The following is a 19,295-nucleotide window of genomic DNA, read 5'->3' on the forward strand; positions in this document are numbered from 1 at the left end:
ACAACACAGTGACACCCAATGCCCGTGCTCGTGTACGAACATATCTGGGACACGATAGGGAGACGTCTGCGTCAACATCATAGGCCGCCGACCATATTGTCTGAACATGGAGAGGCTCTGCTCGAGGAGTGGGACTCCCTCAAATCGCCATTGTAAGACTCATACGCAGTATGTCCCGTCGAGTGAATGACTGTTTGACAAATCGGGGCGGTATTACGCACTACTGATCCAAAAACATCCATTCCATTCTTTCCTCTATCGTTCTTTAAGGCGTTGGTGGTTATAACACTTACTGTCAAACTTCACTACCGGTTGTAATGTGTTCCTAATTCGTTTATTATTTTAATTGTTTCCGACTACCCCCTAATATTTTTAAGAGTATTTAATGTCACCAGCCCAATATCATGACAAAGATAAACAGTCTATAAGCAACATGTTGTTGATCCATGGGAAAAAATTGACAACAAAGGCACTCAACTTACAGTTTAATGGTCGTATTACATTTTCCAACACTCGTTGGAGAAATCACACCTCGTTGACCTTGAGCAAGTCATATCTCCATAGTGGAGAATACTCCTCTTCTGTACAGGTGTAATACGACAGGCCCCCTGGTTTGAAGGCGACCACCTGGCCATTCCTCTCTGCTGTGTATTGAAGGCGGTGGACCTTTGGATTCGGGTCACATAATGCGGCTTCATAGTTTCCATCTGGCACGTAGTAGAAGTACACGTAATCGACGGCTTTCAGGAGTACCTTCGTCCCGCAGGATGCAATGTCGCCACTTGTTGGGGCCTCATACTCTGATTCGAGACTAATCTGACACATTTCCATGGCCCTACCATTTTCAATCTTATAGAGAGTAACTTCATCATCATCTTCAGGTATGACGTATATCTTGAGGTCTGGGCTCACCATTAAGGTTTCCATGTCCTGACTGATGCCACTACAGCAACAATAATATATGTGAGTGGACATTTGACTTGAATATTTGGATACGAATAAGGATTATCAATAACGACAAAACCAGAATAACCTAAAACGTCACCTTATCAATTGCCCCCAACCTCGATTCATCCGCTTTATGGTTTGGTATGGTGGTTTTGTACAAATGTTGACTATTGTATACCATGAAGCAGTAACTAATATTCGATTCAATGTCGAAATGAGTTTGTAAATAAGTGAGTATGTTTTACGCTGTTGTTAGCAATACTCCAGCACAATCACAGCGGGTTACACCAGAAATTGGCTTCACCAATTGTGCCCATGTGAGGAAACGAACCCGGACCTTCGGCGCTTTAACCATTGTTCAACCCCACCGCCCCGAATAGCATAATAATATAGGGGTCAAAATCAGATATCACACTTACTTTATAATGGTAGTTTACAACTTGTTTCGTTTACTTACCTAAAGGAAATGGTTTCTTCAATATCTACAGAACTGATGTGAACGGGGTCATCTGGCTCAACAATCTTGTAGATTTTGTTGGAATTACGGCCGTTATAACCTTTTCCAATGTCCCCAATGTAGATGCAATTTGATTTAGATGTTGCACTACAGCGAGCAACTGCCATGTCTTCCCAGTCATGGTTTGTGGCGCCTTTTACTTCTATCGTGTTGAGCACTTTACCGTTGGTGGCATTAACCACATAGACATCGTTGAGGTTTCTGGAAGAGGACTTGTCGTTTGCGGCGTATATAATGCCATCGTGAGACATACTCACGGCCATGCCAGAAATGTCGTACAGGTTGTCATCGTCAAAGTAACCAGAGAAGATACGATCGGTGAACTCTGCCAAAATACAAATTGCATTTTGATATGATACATTGAAATATAAATGGATATTTTAATATGCATTTAACAATAATAAAGATTACGATAATGAAATGTAGATGAATTGTAATGAATTTAATGAGACTGTCCAACACATTGTCAGTAGATGCCCAGCTGCAGCTTTGGCACAAATATAGTATCCTAAGCGACATGATGGAGTGGCTTGATGATTTTATTACCGCCTTTGCCATGCTTGTGGTTTTGACACAGAGGTCCATCCATGGTACGACCCGGAATATGTAGAGGGCGTCATGGAAATTGATAAATACAATTTATTTTGGAATAGGCCCGTTTACAGCCCCAGATGTATCCATGCCAACAAACCTGATCTTGTCCTTTTTGATAAATCCTATGAAATCATTGAATTTTTGGTCCCTTTTGACACCAATGTAAATGACAAGATACAGGAAAAACATGGCAAATATACCTCGCTTTCGAAATGTCAGGCTTGCATCCCAAGTACTAAGTTGTCTGACTCCCCATTGTTCTCGGTGTCTTAGGTTTGGTACCTCCCTATCGGTTGACTGACATTGGGAGAGTACCCGGGTTTGCTACCAGGAATACAGCCCTTCTGACAATCTGGGTTGGTTTGACTAGGCAGAGCTTTCTGGGGGAAGTCCCATTCGCTGTCTGGACTGCGTGTAGAGGGGGCAAGGGCCCTGGGCTGATGATGAGCCTAACCAGGCTGACTGTGCCAGGATCACCCAAATCCTCTTTGCTACATTTTTATTTTAATATGTAAATAATAATTATTATTTCCCTGTTCTTACCCTTTTCTACTGTAGAGGTAGTCTAGTGTGGCCCCTGTTCTTACCCCTGTCTACTGTAGTGGTAGTCTAGTGTGGCCCCTGTTCTTACCCTTGTCTACTGTAGTGGTAGTCTAGTGTGGCCCCTGTTCTTACCCCTGTCTACTGTAGTGGTAGTCTAGTGTGGCCCCTGTTCTTACCCCTGTCTACTGTAGTGGTAGTCTAGTGTGGCCCCTGTTCTTGCCCCTGTCTACTGTATTGGTAGTCCAGTGTGGCCCCTGTTCTTACCCTTGTCTACTGTAGTGGTAGTCTAGTGTGGCCCCTGTTCTTACCCTTGTCTACTGTAGTGGTAGTCCAGTGTGGCCCCTGTTCTTACCCTTGTCTACTGTAGTGGTAGTCTAGTGTGGCCCCTGTTCTTACCCCTGTCTAATGTAGAGGTAGTCCAGTGTGGCCCCTGTTCTTACCCCTGTCTACTGTAGTGGTAGTCTAGTGTGGCCCCTGTTCTTGCCCTTGTCTACTGTAGTGGTAGTCCAGTGTGGCCCTGTTCTTACCCTTGTCTACTGTAGTGGTAGTCCAGTGTGGCCCCTGTTCTTACCCTTGTCTACTGTAGTGGTAGTCTAGTGTGGCCCCTGTTCTTGCCCTTGTCTACTGTAGTGGTAGTCCAGTGTGGCCCTGTTCTTACCCTTGTCTACTGTAGTAGTAGTCCAGTGTTGCCCCTGTTCTTACCCTTGTCTACTGTAGTGGTAGTCTAGTGTGACCCCTGTTCTTACCCACGTCTACTGTAGTGGAAGTCCATTGTGCTTGTTGAGTGGCCCCTGTTCTTACCCTTTTCTACTGTAGAGGTAGTCTAGTGTAGCCCCTGTTCTTACCCTTGTCTACTGTAGTAGTAGTCGTGGTAGTAGTAGAAAATAGAGATAGGGATCGGATAAGGGATCTAATAAAGGATTATATAGAGATCCCATGCTGAGGGATGAGGAACAGTTCGTGTAGTGTTAACCTTTACTGATACCTGCAAGGAATTCTCCATGTAGAAGGTACCGAAAAAGCAGCGTATTCAAGTGAAATACTTGTGTAAAGCATGCTCGCATGATTCTGCCACCAATGCAACAATATCGGTGATCCGAAAACAGATTCCATTGGGCGTAAAAGGCAAAATAGCAGGGAAAATGATTTGAATGGATCAATGAAAATTAATGCCGACACCAGGAATTCGCACAAGGGTAAGCATGTTGTGCCCTACTACAAAATGTCTTTGTCGCTTTTGTTTGTAACAATCGTCATCACAGCGAGACGGTAGGACAAACATCAAGCGATATTCATTATTAGGTTGGGTGACACTGAGAATGTGAACGGGTGATCTTAAAATACGCCATGGTCGTGGTAAATTTAAACAACAAACTGTGAAGGCCATCAGATAAGTTTAATAAATTCAGATCATCACAAACCATAAGAGCTGAGATAAGGTCATGACCCATATGCGAATCTGTTGTCAAAAGGCGATCATGATATTGAATGCTGCAGTCGTCTCCCAGATGACGATTGATCACAAACGTTTAAGAATGGAGGTACTTCATTGGTGTCACACCATGTTCAGAGAAGAGTCGTGTTTTGGGGCGTACCAGCAGTGTTCCATACCACAGAACGACTGGTATATTATTGGTAGCTGCGTCATGGTGTGGGCTACCCACAAACAAACAAATTCCTTTTGATGGTCGACTCACTTGGGTTCGTAGAACCCCATACGCGTAGGATTGATTCAGTTAGATATAAATAAAGGATAACATCCGTCGTCACACAGGATATTGCCAACTACAATTACTGGCCTCATTTAAAGAACTGTAAAATGAAGATGTGCGCCAACGTCCCGTACCGTGTTACACGCTCGATCAAAAGTAGTGGTTCAGATAAAAAGGCTACCATCAAAACCTTCATCCAAAGCATGATCGATGTCAGGCAGTTATCCGTGTCACAAAACATGTGAAGATTCAATTCCCATGTCACATATATGTGACTGAGTATTGTTTTACGCCGTTTTTAGCAATATTCTAGCATTGTCACGGCGGGGGACACCAGAAATGGGCTTCACACAAACCCAGGTCTTCGGCGTGACGAGCGAACGATTTAACCACAAGGCTACCCCAACGCTCTCACATACAAGATGTTGCCTGGATGTTGAACAAGCCTTCACTATTGATTTTCAATTGGATTAATGCGACCCCTTACTCCTTCCCCAAAAGAGATTTGACTATACACACACATACCTCACTTTAGCAAAACAAATGCTATCAATTCTTATTATGTGTATTGATCTCAAAGTCAGCCCTGGCGCACAATAAGGTAACAAAATTTAGAGCAGTATATATTTGAAATATTCTAGAGCAAGAGAGACAGATGATTCTTCAACCGATTTTCAAAACGAGTTTTTGTTATTTAAATTCTGCAGGCAACATAAAGAGTAAACCTACGTGTATTGGTTCCCTCTGTGAAGGCAGCGTCTGTTGTCATGCCCCCTTAAAGACAATAAAAAATAACATATCATGACATGAATATTATGGCAATATTTGCACTAATTTTCTCATATCAATTGACATTTTGCGTTTACCGAAAGAATACAACGAATACTTTTACCTTCATTGACTCCAGCGTTAGTTGTAACTTCAACAGCAGGATTAGATATTTTGTAGTCAGCAATGGCCTTTTTCAAATCCTCAATGCGCTGGTTCATCTGTGGTATACCACCAGCAAGAGACGATGCACGTGTGGCTACGCGAGGTACAACAAAATCTGCAGCGGTGCCGAATGGCTGTTCATTGCTGGTACTCTCCATAGTGTTGTTTTCAGGGCTGTATACACCAGAGTTCTTGAAATAATTTTCAAGATCATCCATGCGATCAATCATGTCTTTCAGTTTGCGTGAAAGTTTCTTTGTCTGTGAATTAAACGAGACAGTATTCTTAAATCGGCTGCTGGGACCAAACTTAACTGAAAGAGGACTGTTTCCATTCGTGGAGGAAGTTTGTTCTGAAGAAGTGCCTGAAGATTGCCCCGCCTGGCTTCCAGCGGAGGATGGAACACCGTCAGTTCCGATGGAGGTCATGGGGACATTTCCAGAGCTGATTTGTTGTGACAGTTCGTCTGCTAAATTTACGTTTATAAATTGAGCTTCCGACGCAGTGATAACTAAGCCAATGACACTCACAAGGGCTGACACCTTCATGATGGCGCAAATAGTTTCACCAGCTGCAAGTGGCGAATGTATTGGAGTTTGTGAGCAGTTACTCGTGCTATATAGCGTGCGACAGTACAACATGATACCGTTTAGAGGTTTAAGGAATAAATGTGACACGCATTTCATGACATCCCCCAGTATAGATTATAATCGATAGCTAATAATTGATCTGAGCTATCGATTATAATCTTCTCATATATCCTCTGCACGTCCAAACCGGGTTCAAACATAATTTCCAACCATAATGCATAAGGGACTAGTCACGTGACCCCTTTTGGAAATCATGCCATGTGCTACGGATATATCTGCTCTTAGTAGCACTAAACGATGTCAAAATCACCAAAATAATTACCTCATAACCATTTGAAGTTATGACAAAATCAAACGTTTCAGTGATTGTTAACTGTCTATCATTGAGTCCTTATTATTCAAGACCAATTTGGGGGCATAGGTGGCCCAGTCGTCCGAGGCGCCGTGATTCTCTGTGCAGAGTTGCGTCCCTTGGGCACATGATTGTGGTTTCGAATCCCGCTTCGCCCCGATTATGTTTCTAGGTTTGTCAGCACCATACCTGTGCTCGTGGGTTTCACCGAAGTGGTAAACGTCTGAAACCTGCATGAATGGTAAATATGAGACACCCAGTCAAAAATAGAAGATAAATGAAATCCATGCGTATACATTTAAGCTGGCCGAAGTGTGCGTGGAAAGTTCTAAAATTAATACAAATTAGAGGTCCGTATGGCAGTACCTAGTTGACAGTGGTTTGGATACCTTTTCAATGGATTCACTTCGATACGACCTCAGTTAAAAAAATATTGGTTCTAACCACCGACTGTCCTAAGTATATAATGTTGTAAACACATGAATGCACTTACACGATTTCACCACTCCTTCTTCTGGATATCCCCCCGGTGGCCTTTACAGTTTGTTATCAAATGACCCTCCTCTTTCTTGTCAGTTCTTTTGACAAGGAGATGACACGCGATGAGTCCAGATAACATCGCATATTTGTTGTTTAAACCTTGTATAACAATGAGACAAGTGAAGCCTTTGGGTTCTTACTGATACGTTGGCGCGATAATGGTCAGTCTATCATGTTGGTGTGAGAAGGTCTTGCTTGTTCAGAAAACATAAACTCAATTCCAAAAGAAACGCACATCGAAAAAATATTGAGTGAGTGAAAGAATTGTATTTGACGCCGCTTTTAACAGTATTCCAGTTATATCACGGCGTGTCAGCTTAATGTGGGAGGAAAGCCCGAAGTGATGCAGGCCTCAGACGTTTACCACTTCGGTGAAACCCACGAGCACGGGTATGGTGCTGACAAACCTAGATACATTACCGGGGCAAACCAGGATTCCAACCCAAAAACATAGGTTTCTGGCGTACCCAAGGGACGCAACTCTGCACAGCGAATTGCAGCGCGTTAGACGACCGGGCGACCCGTGTCCCCTCCGAAATATTGGCGTCAGTACTTGAGATGTGCTGCTGATGCATCGCTGTCTGTGGTGGGTTCCAACTGACTGTTTGGCAGTAGTAAACGCATGTACATGTAGGTGGCGTTCCTGGGGAATGGTAGCCCACTCGGCCTGCAATGCAAAAACCAACTGCTGCAAAGTCCAGAGTCGTGGTTGACTTCGGCGTAGCCGTCTATCCAATTCATCCCACAAGTGCTTTGTCGGGTTCAAATCCGGGGATCTGGAGGGCCAGGGGAGAACATCAACGTGATCCGTGCTGTATGCGCTCGAGCGTTGTCCTGCTGGAATACACCGTTGCCGTTGGCTGCAATTGGGAGGACGAGTGGTAGGGGAATTTCGTTGGTGTATCGTTGAGTCGTAAGATTGCCCAGCATGTGGACCAAACCTGTCCTGCCATGATGAGAGATAGCCGCCTACATCATAACGCCACTCCTACCAAACCGGTCCACTTCCTGTACGATATAGCGATCTTCGACGAGGGTGGTTACTCTTGGTCGTCACGATCATGGCCGATCACTTGTGAACCCATGCTGTTGAAACCGACCCCATAGCCTTGTGATGGTGCTGGCGCTACATTGAAAACCCTGGCTACAGCTGATCGAGATTATCCTGCCTGCAAGCGGACAAGGACGTTGTTTCTTTGCACTTTGTTTGTTAATCTTGGCATGTTGTTGAACTGTCACTGTTCGATTGACATAGATGCCAGGCAATCAAAAACTCTGAACTTTAATACCGTTCATAGTGCTGCTGCACGTGCAGTACATGCAGCTCCATGGCTCTTTTGTTAATGCACTGGGTGCGTTTTTCCGAATCGCACGTGTTTATCGACTGATTGTTTGCATGTCCTTGATCTGATCATTTTGATCCGGGAAAATTGTCACTGACACTACAACACATTAAACCTCTTCATTTTGCACCTCTTGGTCAGCTAATAGTTGCTTTTATGACCGAACATATCCGTATTCCGTTTCTTTTTTTGAAGAGTATATTTGCCTTGGTAATCAATAAGTACTCGCTAAAATGCACATCGGGATCCAAATTCCGCTTTCATTTGGGACGATAAATGGAATCATTTGGATTATATAAATACCTGTCTTATGCCCGAAATCCCTTATCGGTGTTCTTCTGATAAGACTAAGACATTCGTGTGAACTATTTAACCCATCGACAATCCCATTGTGGAACTCCATTACGGTTTCAGATCAAGTGAGCAATATTCAAGAATATCACGGCCGGGGACACAAGAAATGGGCTTCACACATTGTACCCATGTCGGGAATCTAACCCGGGTCTTCGGCGTGACGAGCGAACGCTTTAACCACTAGGCTATCCCACCGCCCTTTGTATTAGATCGAAATTCTAGGATTTCTTGTTTACAAAAAAAGAAAAGAAAAGCACCACACTACGTCAACTACTTACTTTACACATGGAGAAAGGAAATATAATATCCTACATACAAAACAGTGACACATGAGGAGTCAATGGAATAATGATGTATATAGAATTGGTGTAAAAGATCGCCCGATCTGAACATGTTCAAATACAAGTGACAATGTATTATGATCATTATGCCATGGAACTTACATTTTTTAGTCATCAGCGCGTACTTATGCTCAACAGCCTTACAAAAAAAACATACCTGTTGTGCTCTCTCTCTCTCTCTCCCTCTCTCTCTCTCTCTCTCTCTCTCTCTCCTCTCTCTCTCTCTCTCTCTCTCTCTCTCTCTTGTGTGCTTTGATCTTTTGAATCTAAAGCAGTTATCTATTTCTTTGCAGAATGTCACCAAACGTTCATGGATCTCGTACTTATCGCGGATGCATCTGGCAGTATGGGATTTGAAAACTGGAAATTGATGAAGGCACCGTCCGACTTGCCATAGTGGTATTTGGAAGTCGAGCAAGGGTAGAGTTCAATCTGGCTCGGTTCAACAGACGGGAGGAAATACTTGACGCAATTTCTAAAATATACTATGATCACACACGTACCAATGTTGCAGCTGCACTACGCTTGATTGGGACAGATGTCTTCACACGGGAAGGAGGTGACAGAGAAAATGCTACCAATGTGGCTGTCCTTATCGCTGATGGGGGACCAAATGAGGAGGTTGACTACACATATGTTGAAGCAAAGAAACTGAAAGACAGTGGGGTCCGTATCATAGTGCTGGCCATTACTTACTATACAGACATATTTGCAACAATTGCGTCAGCGCCGACATCTGACAACGTTATTTTCATTGATCGTTTCAGCCAGCTCGACAGCGTTCACAAAACTCTGTACAGTTCTGTATGTAGAGGTGCGTTCTTATTTACAGATTCGGGGCCTCCCATAAGGAATTGGTACATTTTCCTATCATGTGCTCTCTCCAACGGAGAGGTTAAGGAGAAAAGTTTTCACTCAATACTTGTATTATACATGGAGAAATTGTGTGTGAGTGAGTGAGCTGGATTTAACAAATGTTAAATGTTTTGAACAGTATTGCAGTTATATAGAATAGAAGGCCATGGTAGATCACATCTTTGACACAGTGCAGGTATGGTGCTACCAAGCTAATACACTATGTTCTCAAATTTTTTGGGTTGTGTATTGGTGACGTCTTCGTAAAACGTTTTCACAACGTTATTATTACGTCACCGCGTAACAGTGCATATAGTTGTTACGACGTCCAGGGTAGTCTACAGAATAACCGTGCATTATACAAGATAATAATCATTGCCACAACGCACACTTCAATGTACCCGAAAAGACAAAGATAATATTACAACAAGGTAAAATTTGATGTTACCACAACTCAACTATATCTTTTCCATAACGTTGTGCCAACGTGGAAATGAATGACGTGTCACAACCTTGTAGGCAATGTCCACAGAATAACCTTGTCAGGACAAATATCATAATATTGTGACAACGTAAACATAACGACGTAACGGAAATTGCCTGCTGGGTAACTGACTAATTGCAATTGTGAGATAGGCATTCTGCGTTTTCGATAGAGAACTAGCTTAACTGTAGATTTAATCGAGCTAAACCGAATTTGGAACGGAACTCGCTATCCTCACATGTTTTATTTCTGCACAGCACGTCATTGAGAGAATCGATTGTGTGTGCTGTGATTCACTTCAATGCACATTTGATGCAAGTTCTATGTAATATAAAGGGGTAATAAGATTGGATTAGATGGCACGAAACACAACATAAATACACAATGAAAAGTATGATTAATTTAAATTTCTTTTGTTTACTATGTGAAAGCACGTGTGTGTGGTGCATGTTTTTAGTTGATAAACGGAAAAATGTTGTCAACGAGCATATCATTATTAATTTATGTCGTTTTTACAGAACATTTCGTGATTCGGCTGACAATTCATGATTTTACTTTTTCTTCAGTGGGGACTGCTTCACCAACAGGCACCAAGACTGCGACGAAGTCAGGAACCACTAGGACATCGGCAACTAAATCCACATCGGACAGTACAACCAACTCTGCGTCAATAACTGACACCACGCCCTCACAGATTACTACAATTACAACGGCTACAACTTCAACATCGACAACATCAATCGCCCCTGTTTCGACGACTACAATCAGATCTACTTCCAACAAAACCCCAACGACACCAACGACACCAACGACACCAACTCGAGATAAAGCAACGCCGACAACTACACCAATTGCACCCATGGTCACCAATCCCTTTGCAACCACCAACACTACTGGGAGCAGCACTTCAGTTCCAGGACGCGTCAACGTCAGTGGTGGAGTCACGGCGACCATAACAGCTGCACTACAAACATGTTACGACCGATGTGCGAGACCAGTAGGGGCTACATCTACCCTTTTTAACGCCATACGCAGCCTGCGCCTCGATAAGGAAGACCTCTCCAAACAACGTCGTGAGAAAACGTCTGCATCCGATGTCAGACCGTCGGCGACTATTGTCGCAACTCTGGTTCTTGCTATTGTCTGGACGCCCATACTAGGTCTGGTCATATGGGATCTGATCGATCTTTGTCGCAACAGACACATTTGAACTACCGACAAAACTTGTCAACTACATGTACTATTTCCTCCTTGGCTATGTTTGAAATACATCAAGAGGACGTTATGTTTAATATCGTGTCAGTAACTAAAGGAAAGAAACTGTATTTAGTTAATTTACAACTTGAACTATTTACACATAAGTTACACATATGAATTGTAGCCAATCACATGATAGCAAAGTTATTTATCAAGTTAGGTTAATTGTCATAAGCGTTTTGTTGGTGTAACGTTGAAATATATGTTGACAAGAATGTTGTGTAATATTGGGAATATATACACTGTATATACTGAGATGAGAAATAGCTGTTATATTTATAATTGATAATTGAAAACTTATAACAATGATGATTAATTAAACTAAATTTAGACTGTGGCTTTACATTCTGAAAATCATTTGAGGGTGTACATCGAAAAATATTTGATAAGGCGGATACGGGAATATTGATTCCGTTGTAATGTGTATTGACATCAAAGAGAAAGTCCCTTTTCAAATGTTGTTCCTTTCTTACGTTTCTATACTCCGTGGCCTAGTGGTAGCGCGTCCGTCCGGAGAGCGGAAGGTCCGGGGTTCGATCCCCGACCGCGTCATACCAAAAGACGTTAAAAGATGGTACTTGGTGCTACCCTGTCTGGCGCTCGGCTGACAAGGACTGGTCAGTATACTGTGTCTGAGTGGGGTATTCATGTTAAACTGCGGCATGGTATCTCAGTGAGCTAGCACTATAAATCGGCATCAGTCCGGACTAGTACAAGCAGCCACACAAACACACACACGTACATGTACGTCGCTATATAAGTGCAATAATCTGGGACGCGACGTTAAACCCTATTTCACCTCACTACGTTTCTACAAATGTCATAGAAAACTAACATCAACACGTTACAATGACTGTATTCGAATTTGTAAATTTGAAAAATAGAGTACATGTATTTTACTAGAAAGCCATATCAATCTTCAGTCCACATAAACACCGGTACACTTCTATAATCAAAGAATGGATTTTGACATGTGGGGTCATGAAACATAAACTAATGTATTTGACAGTACATTATGAAAGGCAACATGTCATTGCAATGCGATTTATTAGTATGTGTCAACTAGAAGTAATATTGTCGACAACTGTCTGGCAGAATTCCAGTATATGTAATTTCAGATTCAAATCACACAATATATCAAGGTTTCCTCCATACATATCAGTACCTGAAATATGAATATATATCGTGACTGATAGCTCTCGATATTAATGCTCCACTGACGGACTCGTTTACTTCAGGGGTCTATTGTTTCTTATCAATTGTCAGCGATCGGGTCTGTATGTTAGTCAAATACACAAGCCAACATTCTAGATGTGATTGATAATGTCAGTCAAGTGATTGAATGATTCTATTTATCTTTTATTTCTGGTACACATGTACTAATGTTTCTAACTCAAACATGATTAGATATGGCGTGATTTTCCTGCTGTGATATTTGTTTTGTAATGTTATGTTGTGCAGTCATGTTATTCAATTGCAATGAAAGTGTTTCAACTAGATGTGAATCGCAGAAAATAGCTACGTACAATAGTGGCGATGGGGATAAGCGCGTTCTGAAATTAAGACGTACGTTTTATTTTTCATCTTTTCGCGAACAACTGGTAGCATCACTATTTGATTGTGATTCATAACACATGCTCGTGATATAGTCGAAAGTCTGTATATTCTCGGCTGTTGTTTAATCCATGTTACAACATTCTTTGCCTAAGTAAAGTTTTCGAAAAGTGTTCTGGTACACATGTGGGGAACTTTTCCAAATTGTGCGCATCAGTGACAAAAATAACGTCCGATGCCATTCCCTCTTTGACTCGTACCATATGCTCCATTGGTATTATTTGTCAGGTAACAATTGACTTGCCTGTGTTTGTGACGGGTGACCGGTGAGGCAGAATCAGCGGTGTCATCATCACTATTTCATAGTGATTCATAGACCCGTGCACGTGAAGATTGCGGGGTAGAATAGGTCTTCAGCAACCCATGCCTACTGATAAAAGCGACTATGCTTGTCGTAAAAGGCGACTAGCGGGATCGGGTGGTCAGGCTCGCTGATTTGGTTGATGCACGGTCATCGATCCCAATTACGTGGATCTATGCTCATGATGTCAATCACTGGATTGTCTGGTCCAGACTCGATTATTTACAGACCGCCGTCATATAGCTTTAATATTGCTGAGAGCGCCGTTAACCAACCAGCCAACCAACCAACCGACCAACCAACCAACCAACCGACCATAGTGATTCATAAACACAGGGATCATGATACACTCGGTATCGTACAATCGATTCTGCTTTTGACAGAGATTTCTTGTGGTTATGGAAGTATTTTGTCGCTATTATTATTATGATTATGGAAATGGATTGATATAATATGCATTTTCTGCTGTCACCAGTGAAACCAACTCGCAGTGACATCTATCTCGTGAGGGTTAGGAATTCAACTATTTCATATAGGGGATAGGTGGAAATCACTATTTCACTGATGTACTTCTAATATAATGGTCTGTTCGTGATATCCCTTTGTTAGGTTTCAATTTGAGAAGTAAATAATTAAGACCCTTACTAGCGATGAACAGGAATATCTAAAAACAGCTTACGTATACAGTTATTCACTCCAGAACGGCTGTATGTATCCTCAAGTCAATATTCGCCTGGTGTAATTGTCTAAGTGTTTAACGTGTGAGCAATGAGCACGCTTCTTCACATAGTACAGATGTTGGAGGTAAACAGTACATACAGAACACGCCTGTTGATTCAGTTCAATGAAGAAACATTGTGATGTATAGTGTCAGTTCTGAGGATCGTAACCTGTACAAATACAATCCGTGACACTATCATACTTTTAAGACCTGTATTTAATTGGCTTTTTGAACATATAGACATATTTTAGGAGTACAACCCATTTCAGGTTTTAATGATAGATAAATAACAGTTCCGTTACAACTGTTTAATAATGGATGCATCACGACTGTATGCAAACGTTAACTTTCACCAAGAACGATGTCGAGATTTGATGATGTTTTTACTGCACATCTTCAATCGAACACAGATGAAGAAAAAAAGTTGCTATTGTTTTCATGTTACAAGGTTTAAGTTTGTGATATTCCCAAACAGGTAATTTTGTTGTAGGATGTACTGGGGGTAAGAAGCTAATTAGCACTGAAGTTAGATGTGACTGCCTTTGCATATTTATGTACGCTGAGAAACATATTTTGCTGACTTTTTTACATTGCTTATTTGGGTGTAGATTAAACTCATTAGGTCCCATTAAACACAATGTGAAACATTGGCTGATACCTGAGATGGTGTCACAATCGAAAATACCTGTATCTGTATATGGTTTCATAAATAAAGTCATGTTGACCTTTAATCACTTTGTAATGGGTAAGAATCTACGATTTGATGACACATGCATCATTTAGAGAAGCTCTTCTTCGTGGGTGTATGCATGGCATCACAGACTGGATATATTCATAACACGACCTTATATCCACGACACTGAGCTATGGCCAAGATCAAGGATGTTCTTATCATTATCGCAGTTATCTTGCACAGACAGGGTGAGTTATACTGTTAATTTCCAAAAGCAATTGTCATTTAATCATATTGACCATTAGGGATATGCATTAACATATATTAATGCTATTGAGATAAGAACAAAGGTTAATGGAATGAGATGTGCTGTTTTTGAAGTTTGAAGCAATCCTCGTATCAGTTGCTCCTTTTCTTTGTCGTTGTCGGAAACCAAAAACCTGCTTGTTTCAAAAACTGTAGTTTTCTTTGTAAGATTATAAGCGTGTCAGAGAGGGATATCCATGCCACATGGTACGTATCTCAGTGGGCTACTAGGGCGGACTCGTAAAAACAGGCACACACACACACACACACACACACACACACATATACACGCACACACACACACACATATACACGCACACACACACACATACATACATACATACATACATACATACACACACATACACATACACACACACACTCACACACATACACACACATACACACACACACACAGACACACACACACACACACACATATATACACGCACACACACACACATATACACGCACACACACACATACATACATACATACATACACACACATACACACACACACACACACATACACACACATACACACACACACAGACACACACACACACACACACATACACATGTATGCATGCACAGCGCTTGTTTAGTACAATAATCTTCAACGCGACACTAAACCCGTTTCACCTGAACGGTAAATCAGTGCTGACACCCGGTGTGCGCGAAAAGGTTAAGCATGACCTGCTCTGTGGGAAGCATCCGCCACTCACACAATATGCATAAGAGAGTATTAACTAAGTGTTTGTTGCCTGTCGCCATACAGCTGTATTTCTGTCACACGCCTACGGCCTGTAAACAATCGGGTACAAGTCAACAGTAATATTGATATTTTCACAGAAAGCTTGTTGAATCGTCAACACAAAATCTGTACATAACTATACATCAGCGACTAAGCAGTCTGCTAGTTGGCGTGACCAATTCTTTTCGGAAACATACCGCAATAATTATGAGTGTATTTTAACATGTGATGTCCTTGAAAAAAGACATGTCGTTGATCATTACGGAATATATCAAAATATGTTCAAAGTCTGAAATCTTTTGTCGTTGTTGAAAACAAGACAAGCCTCATTTTTCCCGAAATTTTAATTTCTTGCTCTCCAAATGTTTGTTAAGCAGTTACTGTCTTCTGAATGTAATTTATTCAAAATTTGACACTAAACATTTATCCTTGGTTGGGCTGTGATTCCTTTGAAAGCTATATCATTTCAAATGCGATGTCTTACTGATTGCCTTCTCAAGAACAGTGCCAATATTACATATCATTTGACGATCGTTATTACGAGTTATTATACGAGTGTAAGTTTACAAAGTCAATACATTAAACCTGTACTAGTATTTCAATTACTTTTTAACCTCTTTGTCTCACATGTTAGAATTCGTACCCATTCGGTGAAAGGATCAAACAACTTGTGTTATATTAGGAGGATGGATAAAATGATTCAGAATCTGCATATGGTTGTGGGATAGACCTCGATTCATGCAATTGTCTTTTAACTGTAGCTGTTGACGTGTCGTCACAAGAAGATACAGACCCAGTCTCACATACTCCAGTTAGCTCAGAGGGAAGACAGTATGTCACCACACACGGTTGTCAACCTGAAAATGAGAGTGACTGTGCCGAGAATAGTCCAGATGGGGATCGAGGAGGTGACGACACTGATCCAACAGGCGAAATAAAGAGCGGATCTGTCGGTAGCAGAGAAACGAGGGAAAGTGATGACAACAGTGGTGTTGGTGACGATGGTTCAGCGACGGGAGAAAGTGATGAGAACACTGGTGGTGATGGCGATAGTTCAGCGACGGGAGAAAATAATGAGAACACTGGTGGTGATGGCGATAGTTCAGCGACGGGAGAAAATAATGAGAACACTGGTGGTGGTAGCGATAGTTCAGCGACGGGAGAAAGTGATGAGAACAGTGGTGGTGGTGGTAGCGATAGTACAGCGACGGGAGAAAGTGATGAGAATAGTGGTGGTGGTAGCGATAATACAGCGACGGGAGAAAGTGATGAGAACAGTGGTGGTGGTAGCGATAGTACAGCGACGGGAGAAAGTGATGAGAACAGTGGTGGTGGTAGCGATAATACAGCGACGGGAGAAAGTGATGAGAACAGTGGTGGTGGTAGCGATAGTACAGCGACGGGAGAAAGTGATGAGAACAGTGGTGGTGGTAGCGATAGTACAGCGACGGGAGAAAGTGATGAGAACAGTGGTGGTGGTAGCGATAGTACAGCGACGGGAGAAAGTGATGAGAACAGTGGTGGTGATGGCGATAGTTCAGCGACGGGAGAAAGTGATGAGAACAGTGGTGGTGGTAGCGATAATACAGCGACGGGAGAAAGTGATGAGAACAGTGGTGGTGGTAGCGATAGTACAGCGACGGGAGAAAGTGATGAGAACAGTGGTGGTGATGGCGATAGTTCAGCGACGGGAGAAAGTGATGAGAACAGTGGTGGTGGTAGCGATAGTACAGCGACGGGAGAAAGTGATGAGAATAGTGGTGGTGGTAGCGATAATACAGCGACAGGAGAAAGTGATGAGAATAGTGGTGGTGGTAGCGATAGTACAGCGACAGGAGAAAGTGATGAGGATAGTGGTGGTGGAAGCGATAGTTCAGCGACGGGAGAAAGAGATGAGGACAGTGGTGGTGGTAGCGATAGTTCAGCGACGGGAGAAAGTGATGAGGACATTGGTGGTGGTAGCGATAGTACAGCGACGGGAGAAAGTGATGAGAACAGTGGTGGTGGTGGTGGTAGCGATAGTACAGCGACGGGAGAAAGTGATGACAACAGTGGTGGTGGTGGAAGCGATAGTACAGCGACGGATAAGATTTATGAGAACACTGGTGGTGATGGCGATAGTTCAGCGACGGGAGGAAGTGATGATAACAGTTGTGGTGGTGACGATAGTTCAGCGACGGGAGAAAGTGATGAGAACAGTGGTGGTGTTGGCGATAATACAGGGACGGGTGAAGGTGCTGACAGCACAGATGGTGATGGCGATAATACAGCGACGGGAGAAAGTGATGAGAAAAGTGGTGGTGATGGCGATAGTTCAGCGACGGGTGAAGGTGTTGACAGCAGGAATGGACATGATACTTTAGAGAACGATGGAAGCGATGACAACGATGATGGTAAGAGTAGGGGATGTGAGGGCAATACTGTTGACACACAGATAAATCGAATAATCAGCTCCAAAGCATTTAACATGTGTATCTCGATGTGGGAGAAAAGCGCAGTCAGTCCGACCGGCGACGTCTCTCTCTCCATTGCCCGTTTACTTGCTCTCAAGAAGCCGAACCTGTCACGTCACATCCGAGACAAGACGTCTGCAGTCGATCACCGCGTGTCATCTCGGGTTCTGGCAGTGATGACACTTGTCATCTTCTGGTTTCCCATTCTCATTCTCGTCGTCTGGGACCTGTTTGATCTCGTAAGATTCGGTCGAAGGTTCACGGAGAGGTACATGAGACAGGGGAACATTGCTTGAAGTGATACAAACAGAGAAGATCCAAGAAGTGTCTCCTCGTGTAGGCTGACAAAGATGAACTGCTTGGCATATTCATTCACTCTCTTTGATACACTATCTTAATATATTTGGCATATGAAGTTGAACTTCAACACTTTACAATAAGTAGAAATATCTTAAAATCACAAATGTATAAATTGCTTAAATTTGAAAATTATTTCAGAGGCCTACTTTGTTGCATATACCAATTGCTCCTGTAATCATGATTGTACTATAGGCCTGTGGCATCCTCAGTACGTTGAATAAAGAAATTGAAATATGCATATACCATACTTTATTGTACAGTAGATTTTAAGAAGTAATCGACGAATGGGAGTTGTTTATCGTACATCATGGGCAGTTTATTCTCCCTGCAATGTTTTATTGTACGATAAACAACTCCAACTCGTCGTTTATTTCTTATATGCGATTTCAACATAACGTACAATGCATATGATGTTAATAAAAGGTACACGCTTCAAACATATTTACCCGTATTTAATTAATGATGACACCCTTAATAGAATCCGACCGCGGACATGTCGGACATGTCCATTTAAGAACAGGGGAGGTCAGTTTGTTTTTCCCGCATATTCTCACAATTTTCACGTCGATTATCTGTATGTGTTCTTTCTCCCAATAGTGATTGTCATATCTTCGGCCATTCCGTTTACTTTGCCCACAACATCTATGGGAACAACTCACCAAACACATCCCTCTCAAAAGTGACGTCGTCCAATTTACGACGTTATCAAGTTGCGAGCGCATGTCCGAATCTTCAGAAATAACGTCAT

General features: G+C 42.3%; 3 protein-coding genes across 3 annotated transcripts; 2 read left to right on the forward strand and 1 right to left on the reverse strand.

Moving 5' to 3' along the window:
* Positions 1-472: 472 nt before the first annotated feature.
* On the reverse strand, positions 473-6,007 carry LOC124151695. Its single transcript, XM_046524285.2, has 4 exons — positions 5,207-6,007; positions 5,044-5,088; positions 1,406-1,790; positions 473-943 (listed from the first exon to the last, which is right to left on the reverse strand). The coding sequence occupies exons 1-4, from the start codon at positions 5,931-5,933 to the stop codon at positions 526-528; spliced, it is 1,575 nt and encodes a 524-aa protein (XP_046380241.2). The 5' UTR covers positions 5,934-6,007; the 3' UTR covers positions 473-525.
* Positions 6,008-7,683: 1,676 nt separating this feature from the next.
* Positions 7,684-11,316, forward strand: LOC124151681 (cell wall protein DAN4-like). Its single transcript, XM_048387065.1, has 3 exons — positions 7,684-7,768; positions 9,282-9,581; positions 10,673-11,316. The coding sequence occupies exons 1-3, from the start codon at positions 7,684-7,686 to the stop codon at positions 11,314-11,316; spliced, it is 1,029 nt and encodes a 342-aa protein (XP_048243022.1).
* Positions 11,317-14,865: 3,549 nt separating this feature from the next.
* Positions 14,866-18,483, forward strand: LOC124151682 (S-antigen protein-like). The gene is made up of 2 exons (XM_048387066.1): positions 14,866-14,920; positions 16,496-18,483. The coding sequence occupies exons 1-2, from the start codon at positions 14,866-14,868 to the stop codon at positions 18,481-18,483; spliced, it is 2,043 nt and encodes a 680-aa protein (XP_048243023.1).
* The last annotated feature ends 812 nt before the right edge of the window (positions 18,484-19,295 follow it).

The sequence above is a fragment of the Haliotis rufescens genome, unplaced genomic scaffold (assembly GCF_023055435.1).
Source record: "Haliotis rufescens isolate VD_foot unplaced genomic scaffold, xgHalRufe1.0.p SCAF_64, whole genome shotgun sequence".
Taxonomy (NCBI): Eukaryota; Metazoa; Mollusca; class Gastropoda; order Lepetellida; family Haliotidae; genus Haliotis; species Haliotis rufescens.

Excerpts from the sequence above, each read along its gene's own strand:
- LOC124151681 (XM_048387065.1), top strand. The coding sequence starts at position 7,684 with ATGAGAGATAGCCGCCTACATCATAACGCCACTCCTACCAAACCGGTC. Across the intron at positions 7,769-9,281 it reads AGCGATCTTCGACGAGGGTG|CTGCACTACGCTTGATTGGG; the intron begins GTTACTCTTGGT and ends CCAATGTTGCAG. Across the intron at positions 9,582-10,672 it reads GTACAGTTCTGTATGTAGAG|TGGGGACTGCTTCACCAACA; the intron begins GTGCGTTCTTAT and ends CTTTTTCTTCAG.
- LOC124151695 (XM_046524285.2), bottom strand. The coding sequence starts at position 5,933 with ATGAAATGCGTGTCACATTTATTCCTTAAACCTCTAAACGGTATCATG. Across the intron at positions 5,089-5,206 it reads TAACGCTGGAGTCAATGAAG|GGGGCATGACAACAGACGCT; the intron begins GTAAAAGTATTC and ends ATTGTCTTTAAG. Across the intron at positions 944-1,405 it reads GAAGAAACCATTTCCTTTAG|TGGCATCAGTCAGGACATGG; the intron begins GTAAGTAAACGA and ends TTGTTGCTGTAG.
- LOC124151682 (XM_048387066.1), top strand. The coding sequence starts at position 14,866 with ATGGCCAAGATCAAGGATGTTCTTATCATTATCGCAGTTATCTTGCAC. Across the intron at positions 14,921-16,495 it reads AGTTATCTTGCACAGACAGG|CTGTTGACGTGTCGTCACAA; the intron begins GTGAGTTATACT and ends TTTTAACTGTAG.